At 39.3% G+C, this 10,596-nt stretch overlaps 1 protein-coding gene across 1 annotated transcript; it reads right to left on the bottom strand.

Annotated features, from left to right (window-relative positions):
- Positions 1-502: 502 nt before the first annotated feature.
- On the bottom strand, positions 503-9,961 carry LOC119272659. The gene is made up of 9 exons (XM_037554103.1): positions 9,636-9,961; positions 6,740-6,858; positions 6,264-6,596; positions 5,757-5,945; positions 5,577-5,651; positions 4,962-5,492; positions 2,195-2,911; positions 1,899-1,969; positions 503-661 (listed from the first exon to the last, which is right to left on the bottom strand). The coding sequence occupies exons 1-9, from the start codon at positions 9,701-9,703 to the stop codon at positions 503-505; spliced, it is 2,262 nt and encodes a 753-aa protein (XP_037410000.1). The 5' UTR covers positions 9,704-9,961.
- Between the last annotated feature and the right edge of the window lie 635 nt (positions 9,962-10,596).

Raw genomic sequence — 10,596 nt, 5'->3', positions numbered from 1 at the left:
GAGGGGGGGTACTCCCTGTAGACGAACATAAAGTTTCTTTTGTGTGCGAAGAATTACTGAGATCTGCAATGAAAACGGTATTATTACTTTTTTGGCAAAGTGTGGTAGTGGGGATGGTCCAAAGTTATGAATGAAATGCCAGTATTTTGTTGATGAAATTGTAATGTTGAAGTTATCTTGTGTGAAATGAAAATGGCATTAAATATACCAGTGATTCTGCTTGTAGGTGCAATGGGCGTGATGTATGGTGCATATTCAGTGAAACATGACAAAGCAGTTTGCTCAGTTTAACATTTCACTCTCACATAGAGTAGTTTGACCAGCTTGGCATTACCACACAGATCATAAAAGCACATGGCTAACATTTATTTTACATGAAAGAGAAAACTTTATTGCAACGCACTGTTAAACAATTTACAAAATATTCCAAGGCAACGCTCTTGGTATCATCTAACCAGAAACCAATGACGCCTGCATAGCTAAACTATGGACTACTAAAGGATTACACTCTCCTTATACCCTTGAAAGAAACCCTGAAATAGCATGGAGAAGCAAGTTTCTTCTTTACTTTGTCGAACAGGAAACACAAGGAGGAGAGATCCCTCTTATTCACGGAGATCGCCAGTTCAAGATCCAGAAAGGCACATGATTCCAGTTGACCCTGCCAACAAAGAGAGTGTCAAATTAATTAATGAGACAAAAAAAATCTTAGGTGAAGAAGTATTTAACGACAATATAGAAACGACGCCTTCTATAGTATAAACCAGTCTGCAATGTCGAACATGGTTCTGTGCAATCTAAGGCTAGCACAATCAAACAATGTATGTCTAAATTTCAGCTTAGTGAAGCAAATTCATGGCTTGCACATAAAAATGATTCAATGTATTCATCATAGAACAAGGACCTGTATCTAATAGATGATATTATAGACACAAACCTATAACTACACCAATAAAAAAGTTGACAATAGTAGCGCAACACTCCATCCATACTTTCTCTGAAGAGAAAACAGTATGTGTTCATGTATTTGTAGAACAGATTAGAATATAAAGCCTATTGCTATTCATGATTCTGATATATGCGTATACTTATATAAAAAGATCGCAACAGTTATCAACATACCAATATTATAAGACAAAGCAAAGCATGCTCATATATATGAAACAAAGGCAGTGTTGCATTCTGTACACTAATCATGCCAAAACCTCCTTATAGACAATATTTTTGGTACTTTTTCCCGATGGGTCAATATCCTTATTTGGCTTGGCAAGTATTCTTGTTGTTTGCCTTGATATTCCTTGAGACAATGCAACATATAGTTGACCATGAGAGAAAACAGGTTCTGGAAGGTAGACACCAACATGTGGAATGGTTTGGCCTTGAGCTTTATTGATTGTCATTGCAAAGCTAAGACGAATTGGAAATTGCTTTCTCTTGAACTTGAAGGGAAGCACATCATCTTCAGAAGGGTACAAAGGAATTCTTGGAAGGAATACTCGCGTTCCAGCATGCTGTCCTCCGATAATTTCAGCGTCAATAACATTATATTGAAATGCTTTAATAATAAGCCTTGTGCCATTGCATAATCCATTATGAGGATCTAAATTCCGAAGCAAGATCACAGGGCAATTTATTTTCAACCTGAGAACATGTGGAGGTAGGCCATTAGGTGTGAGAGAATTTAGAAATTCGGGTGGGTAGTGATTGTGAGTATCATCCACTGCTGAATCGAAACTATAGTAGACCTTCTCTTCTCCAGGAAATAGGTCTATAAGCTTCACATTTAATTCATCCACGTATTCATTTTTTGTGAAAAGAATGGCACGAGCACTTATATAAGACAACAATATTCCATTCTTGTCAAGTGAAGGAAACACTTCGTTTATCAACTTACTAACCGAGGCACCTAAAGTTGTGGAACCTATAACCATCTCTTCAGGTAGATGCACATAGTCTTCACCAATTGATTCTTCAACACCATTGCCAATTCTCAAGAGAAAATCAGAGAACCATGGATCTTTTTGTGCTCTCATATTGCGCCAGAGTTTAATTTGTCTTATATCCTTCCATAGATAAGATTTTTTAAGAGTGGCATTAACAATTTGGGCTCTAGTACCACGTCTAACTACTGGAAGGACTTGACGGAAATCTCCTCCGAACACAATTACTTTTCCTCCAAACTGTGATCTATTACCTGTAATATCTTGCAGGGATCTATCCAGCGCCTCAACAGCTTGTCGTTTTGTCATGGCGACTTCATCCCAAATTATCAAAGATGCTCTTCGAAGTAATTCAGCTGTCCCACCCTGCTTATTGATGTTGCACACAATATCCTCTTGAACATTGATCGGTATTTTAAATCTGGAATGCGCAGTCCGGCCACCAGGCATGATAGAAGCTGCAATGCCAGATGTTGCTGTTGCAATGGCTATCAACCCCATGGATCGTACTTTAGCCAATAAAGCTTTATAAAGGTACGTCTTTCCTGTACCTCCTGGACCATCAATGAAGAAGACCTTACCCTTCCTGTGCAACACGTGGTCCATTATTTCATCAAAAGCAAGTTGTTGTTCATTGTTTAGAGTTGCCTCCAGCTCCAGGTCTTCTTTAGCAACTTTAATAGACATTTCTTCAGTCAGTTCTTTAGCATCTAAGATATCTAGGTCATCAGCATCCAACAGATTTGGAAGATCAAAGGTCTTGATGTCCTTTCCCATGGAATATAACAAATCTTGAATATCTCCAAGCACCAGTTTCTCGACTGCTTCATCACTTATGCTCTCCCTACGAAAATCATCAGACATTGCTTCAAAGTGTTTGTTCCATAATGCACGAACATTTGTAACTTCGCAAAATGCCAAAACTGTAGCAAAAAGCCTTCTAAGTGCATAGGGCATTTGAAATGTAGCAGCTTCAGTGAGACAGTCAGAAATACTATTATCCGCTTCTATGAGACCCCTTCTCTCCGCAGCTTCTCTAAATGTGGAGAAAATAACACCATCGATAGTATGTAAATCATCAAAAGATGTGGGCCCCCTCACATGGTTTAGCAATATTCTCAAGTAATAGCGTTCTCCTTCTGCAGGGTGAGCCGCAACAAGTCGACCTATTTGAATTCTCTGTGTGCGCCGTTTCCATGTTTTGCGGTTCCTTTGCCATGTATAAAATTCAGGGAATTCCTTATATAGGAAATTTCTAGCATATGGATCAATGGAATTCATTCTAAAAAACTCGGTAAGCATTGTCTTGGAAGATGATTCTATACTAATCACATTCTCCAAATTATCGCAGTCTTTATAACAGACCGTATGCAAATTTGGCAAATGGACCTGTAACTGTAGGACAGGAGGTGACATCTCACTCAAATTGAAAGAGTAAATTCTCCATATTGCTTCTGGAGGTGATATAAAGCGGGCATCTCTATACTCACGAATTTCATTAATAACTCTACCTCCTGCGGCTTCTACGATAAAAGAGGCACGATCATGACCCTTGTAGATGTACTTAAATAAATACTTAACAGCCTTGATGCTGGAGCAAACTTCAATGTTTATATGGCAACTGTATCTCATAAGTAGGTATGGATTGTATGGCACAACCCATCTATTATCCAAAACAGATCCCCTAATGCGCACTTTACGGCCATCATCCCTGCGTCTATAAATTGGATATGAGTCCTTGCCTTGCAATGTAGCATCTGAGAATGCCCGGGGATAGTGGTATTTACACTCCCCATTTTGCATGCAGGAGTTTTTACTATTGAGAACGCCACAGGGCCCATGCATCATGTGTTTAATAACTAAATCATGTAACACAGGGTACTTGTTTTTGTCAGGAATTTCAGCTGATATAATTTGATCATACTGATCTGGGTTATTTATCTTGTAATCCGACTTTAGGATTATCAAGAAATGTGCATGGGGTAGTCCCCTTTTTTGAAATTCAATGACATGCACGTGAGCAGCAACTTCACCAAAAAATTTCTTTTTAAATATGAGATTCTTAAGATCCTCCAATTTTGCCCTGAAAACTCGTGCTACCAAATCTGGCCGGTCTTGTGCTGATTGTCCTGGTGCGAGCTCCTTTGTTATCTCCTCCCAACTTGGATTGCATGTCATTGTAAGAAATAGATCTGGTTTTCCAAACCGTTGGACCAAAGCCATAGCATTCAGATATCGTCGGCGCATGTCCCATGGGCCTCCTATGAATGAGGGTGGGAGGACTATACGCTTCCCAATCATGCACGCACGTGTCTCGCCAGCAACAACACTATCAACCAGCCCTTGATATAAATCTGCCCGTATAAGATTTTGGTTTGCTGGTTTTAAGTAAAATGCTAATCTTATCGATCCAATCTTAATGTACATATCAACAATGTATTGTTGAGTTAGTCGTTTACCAAAAAGTAAAACGTTAAATTCTTTGGCTCGAACTTGCAGTTTGAAACAATAATATTCCCTTGGTGAAACAAATGAACCAGAGTTATACTCCAGCCCTATAATGGAAAACACTTTAATTTAGATAAACAATTTTTAAAATATAATATATAAATGACTATTGATTATGTGTCACAACTCACAACTTACCTTCATTGTTATAGTCATCTTCTTGATTTATCCCATTAACAATAAAATTTGCTCTCACTTTTGGTATATTCAAGTTCCACCCAACCTCCCCATTTGGGAAAAATAGTGGATATGAAAGTGGGTCATAACAGCCATGGTACGCTTTTACGTAATGTGGATTACTTGATTTACCATATACCATTATACTCCTATCGAAGTGACCCTGAGGATTATTTCCTTCCACCCAAATTGCTGCTACTTGTGACGTAGTTGGTGCATTATATACTCGTTGATCTAAGGAAATGTCTGTGTTGAGCTCAATTCGATACTCGTCAAGGTTTGGTACTGAGCCAAGGCTTCGAAAGGTCTGTGCGTAAGGATTACATGAAAGTATACTCGCCAATTTTCGAATGAGAACTCTATCAAGATTAGGAGAATAATGAAATCTATGTTGCAAATCTGATTCAGTGTCATAAAAGTACAGCTGTAAATGTTTGGGGCCATCTTCTATTGGAACCAATTGATCAATTCTGTGATAAATTTGACCTTGTGCACGGAATGTGTAAACTCCCGACTTTTTATTGCAATATCTCTGGTCCAAGATAACACCGAGAGACGTAAAAGAAAAGTGAGAATTGAAGTACCGGATATTATCCTGAAAGTACTTCGCGTCAGGATCTTGACTTGTGTATAGTCGGCGCATTTCAGCAGGAATAGTTGGAGTTACTATCTTGACCTTGCCACCCATGCAGCAAAATGTTGGATTCTCATACTGGAACCGTTTTGCATTGCAATGTGTGCAGTTAAGTACAGGCTCCAAAACATGATGGCCACTTGGTACACTCCGATATATACGATCAAAAGGATCATATTGTATTCCACAATTTGCATGGTTTGGGTCTTGATATGATGATATGCATTCAGTTCCTGTCCATTTTTTTAATAGTGAGGAAACAGTGTCGCAATGGTAGTAATCATTGTTTTATACTGAGAATGCATACTAATTCGTACCATGTCCGGTGAATATGTAACTCTCATCATCTTCATCATCATCCTCGGTCATATATTCGGATTGCCCAGATTCATCTATACATTAATTTGTCAATTAGTAAATTAATGTTTTAGGAGAGGGAAAGTTGAGAATGATCGATACATTATAAATAGCTATGTACACCTTAACAATTGTATTACCTTCTAGAGCAGGAAAACAACCATTTGGGACATAGATGGTGCTGTCATGGTCTTCATGCTCATTGGCTACAACATGTTCATGTGTTTCCTTTCCAGTACTACTACAACTTGCCCCATTAGACAGTCTCCTTCTCTTATGTCCACTGCCCTTGTCCAGGAATGCTGCTATACGCTTATGTTGACAAGTACCTGTCGATACATTACATGTTGTTAATATGTCAGATGGACTGATCAGTCTAATTTTTAGCAACCAAACTGATTATGCCAACTCAAAGGATATTGTAGGACAGAAAGTTTAAACCTCCAATATTGGTCTGTGTTCCAGCAAAAAAGAAAAAAAAACATATATTATAATATTTATTGACAAATAAAAACAGAGTAGTAAATGGATGTTAATGTTCTAATTATCAGAAATGCACGCTCTGGAGATAAACAAAACATAATCTGATCGAGTGACCATTCATGTTATTAAAAAATAATACAGAATATTATTGCATTAATATATACCTTCTGTTCTTGTACTGGCGAGAGTTGTTGCTTGCATGCTTAAACTGGTACAGTTACAAGTTTGACTCCCAGATTGTACATTATTACTAACTTCAATGGGATTTTTCCTTCTCCATTTGTACTCACGGTTTCTTTGTAGGTAGGCAGCGCGCTGTTCTGCAGTCATCCGCAAGTATCTTTCCCGATCACGATAACGCTTACGCTCGGAAGCATCTATTGGTAGAGTTATGTGTCCAGCCGAAGGAGTAGTTGACTGTATGGATATGCCAGATGGATTGACTGATCGTATCGTCCCAGTAATTGGATGATCCGCTGAACCAAGAATATTTTGCGCTGAAATGAATAGAATATTTCGAACAATCTGTGAGCATTCTTTTTAACACACAAGGCATAAGTTATTTTCATTTATATATCAACATCTAAGAAGCTGTAATATTGTTTCAAAAATATGGTGACCAAAAATATTAAAAATATACCTTGTTTTCTCTTTGATAAACTATGTGAGTCAACCAAATTTGTAATATCCTGAAAAGGAGCCCGTCTTGGCATTCCAATGGATGTTGTATGGCTACTTGAATTTCCTTTCACTTGCTTCCTAGATAATTGTCCGCAATATAAGTCATTGAGTAACATAGTAGACACCATTAGCACAAGCATAGGAAGAAAATGCAGCAATGTATACACGCCAAGCTTAAGTCACATCAAAATTATTGCAACAAACCATTTTCTTTTTGCATATTAATTGATACAAACTCCAACAATATTAGACAGTATTGATGCTTTGGTCAGTACACATTTTGTCATGGTACAGTGGAACATGCACGCATTTATTTTATATATATACATAGGGAAAATACATACTACCATATAGTGGTAGTTACCTCTGTTCTCAGCGCCGTCCGATCTCATCTCTGGTGTGGCTATTGATTAATGGGTTGGTTGTGAAAATAGGCTCTCTTTTTCCACTTCGCCCGATAAGAGAAAGCGCCCGTACAGTTCCGACTATCATGCATAGATATTATTTAATCACCTCACAACAGCAGGCATGCAGGACGTTTCGTGGCATCTCACCATTAGGAGATCAATGGATTCGATAACGGCGGAACTAAATTTTGTTACGGCAGTCGCCAACTCGCCGGCAATTGCAGCCGATTAGGATTAGGAGCATGGATGCATGTCGGAAGGTATTCATCAGGCAAACAAAATCTTCTAGTCTCTTCCTGATTTGTTTCTTATCTAATATGAATTCATCGTTGATCTAGAGCATGGGCATGCACCTATGATGGACTGCCTTTGCACGCAGCGACCTGGTGCAGTTCTTGCATGAGTGTCGCAGCGTGATTACGAAGATCCAGATGTGATGATAAGGAACAACGAGCATGGCGACCGCAAGCCGACCAAGTGCACAGTCACAGGAAGAGACCATCTTCATACAGTAATTTCTTCTCGGACTGTATGCCGGTGTCATGGCGTCACCACTGTGGAGCCGTCGCCACGGCCGGCCGGCCGCTCCTATGTGATTCGTGGCTTCTTACGATGATGTATGGAACTACTATTATACTAAACATACCGCATGCTCAACCAGCCGCCGTCAACATGCGCTCTCCACCACGGCCGCCACTGCCGCCGTTGAAGAGCTCACCACTGCCTGCTACATCGACCCTATACTATATGATCTTGGACGTGTCCACCCCAGCTATCACCACGTCTAGCACTACATGAGTCCCAATCCAATTCTCTAGTTACAAATCAGTATACACATGTGCATGAGAAAGCATCATCACAAAGTCCAAGAAAGCCATGTGTTAAAGTTTTGTTCCCATGTTGTCTCTTCTAGCCGACTGATGTTCTAGCTAGTAGTTACAGTTGCTTGAAGATGTAGTATCTTGGCAGATTTTTCATTTTTGCAATCTTGTACTTGTACGTGAAAACAGAATAGAACAATCACATGCATACTCTAGTATATTTGGTCAGTATCAAGATGTACTTACTTCTTTTTATTGAGATACTCCTCTTAGCATATCTATTTTTTGTAGGAAGATACTCTTTATTTTGGAAAATATACTCCTTATTTGGACATACTCCATACTTTATACTCCTTTTTAGAGATACTCCATACTAAATACCCATTACATACTCTACAAAGTACATATATATTCCTATAAAATAGTAGTATATTATATACTCCATTCTACAAAGTACATATTCCTATAGAATAGTAGTATATTATATACTCCATTGTTTCATTGAAATAATAGTATATTGTATACTTCATACTCTGATTAGATGTCCTAGATTAGTGAAATACTCTATACTTCATACTTTCTTAGAAGGAATATACTCCATACTTTCTTAACAAGATACAACATACTACATACTCCGTACTTTCTTGAAAGGAAAATACTTCATACGTTCTTAACAGAATATATACAACATACTACACTCCATATTTTCCTAAACGGAAAATACTCCATACTTTCGTAACAGAATACAACATACTGCATATGCATTAATTTCATAAAAATTACTCCATTCTATATACTCTTTTGAGCGTTCACTCTCTTTAAAAATTACTCCATTCTATATACTCCCACTTTGAATGTACACAAAGTAAGAATGACAATATCACCATATAATTAATCCTTGCCGGCAGCATATATGGCCATACTCTTTTATTTTTATTTTTGTGGAAAATACTCTCTTTTATGATATACTCCAATATTGTATTGCTACAAATACAGTCCACTATAAATACTCTATTTAATTCCTCGTACTAAAGATTTTCCTTCCTCCAGGAATAATAGGCGCCACGTCCACACATGCTTATCCAATAAACAATGTGATCCAAGTACGTTGCCTAGAATTGAGGAAGTAGTTCAACAACTTGCCGGATTATTTAATAATTAAACTAAATTAGTTGCTCTTATTGGATTGCATAGAACCCGTTAACCGCATCCATCTATCCAGTTGGCTTGGTGCTACGTAGAGTGTGGACACGTGGAGGTCAGCTAGCTAGGTGGTAGTTACCACTGCTTATAGATAAAATTTGTCCTATATACATATACATATATATATATATATATATATATATATATATATATATGTCAAACGTTAAAATCAATGAAGATGAGCTTCTAAATTGGCTATAACACTTACACGGAAGTATATCAGAAATTAAACGGAAAAAAAAAACTTTGTGGACATAAACTCAAACACGTGGTGGGCAGAATATGCTCTGACATATTTCTTGATTTCTACACTGAAATACAAAATCTGGGTTCAGATTCATGGCATCTGATATACAGTAATAGAAGATATACAGAAAATTAAAGAAGTTAGCACCACTTCTATAATTTTTCAATGGTATCTTACCTCTTCACATCGAAGCTGCCAGTGCGTGAGGTTGTGCTCATATCGGTTGGGCTGCACTGGTATACCATCCGGCTGCTAGCACCTGCAGCGGCAGCAACTTCCGGGGTGGATTAGCCTGAGGCACGTATGGGCGGAGATGCCAGGAAGCGGTGGCGGTGAGCACGTGGAACAGTACTCAGGGATGGTAAGCGCCTGAGGGGAAACTTCTGGGCAGCCCAAGTTTGAGCGATTGGAATCGAATTGGCACAGATGAGAAACTGGGGAGCTCTTGTCGCGGCCGGCGGCCGGCGGTGGAGGGCCGAGCTGTCGAGTTGTGGCGGCGCGAGTACGGAGCGACAGCGGGGGCGCGCTGATGCGAAGAAACAGAGTCTGCTTCAGCGAGGAGAGATGGTGCGGGACTTGTTTTTTGTATCGGTATTTTATTTAGGTGGGGACACTCTGGGTGCTTCTAGAAAACCATTCGCGCGCGCGGTGATGGCGCCCAAAACTTGAGCGCGCGCGGGACGAGTGCGAATCCGTGAGATCTTAGCCGTTGGATTGGGTCTAATTAAGATTTGATGGTAGATTTTAGCACAGCGAGCTGAATCAACGGTTGATATTTGGTTTGGGATGATAGGAGGAGATAGAAGGGAACCAAATTCAAAACTCGTACACTATAGAGTAGTATAGATAAAAGAACAAGTAAAAGTTGACGCTTGAAGTTTTATCTCGTTGATGATAGCTCCATAGTCTCCTCTGGCCCCCATGTTGATGTCGCCGACAGCTTGTTTGGACCTAGCATGCTGAAGGTGCTGCATAGGATTTGCCCATTTGGGGGAATCACCCGCAGCAAAGCAGCAAACTCGCGGGCCTATTGGTATTACCTCGCATGGGCTTCATTCATCAACGGGTGCACCGGCCCAAACGCAAGTCAAGTACGGAAAAAAAAAACCAAGCACCCGCAAAAGCGCAAGATTCTCGC

This window comes from Triticum dicoccoides, chromosome 3A, assembly GCF_002162155.2.
Source record: "Triticum dicoccoides isolate Atlit2015 ecotype Zavitan chromosome 3A, WEW_v2.0, whole genome shotgun sequence".
NCBI classification, from domain to species: domain Eukaryota; kingdom Viridiplantae; phylum Streptophyta; class Magnoliopsida; order Poales; family Poaceae; genus Triticum; species Triticum dicoccoides.
This window is presented reverse-complemented; position numbering and strand designations above follow the sequence as displayed.

Bases quoted from the DNA above. Each gene is read 5' to 3' on its own strand.
- LOC119272659 (XM_037554103.1), bottom strand. From the start codon at position 9,703: ATGGTATACCAGTGCAGCCCAACCGATATGAGCACAACCTCACGCACT. The intron at 5,493-5,576 runs GTACGAATTAGT...AAAAATGGACAG, and splicing joins TTACATATTCACCGGACATG to GAACTGAATGCATATCATCA. The intron at 2,912-4,961 runs GTATACTTTCAT...GTCTCACTGAAG, and splicing joins TCTCATTCGAAAATTGGCGA to CTGCTACATTTCAAATGCCC.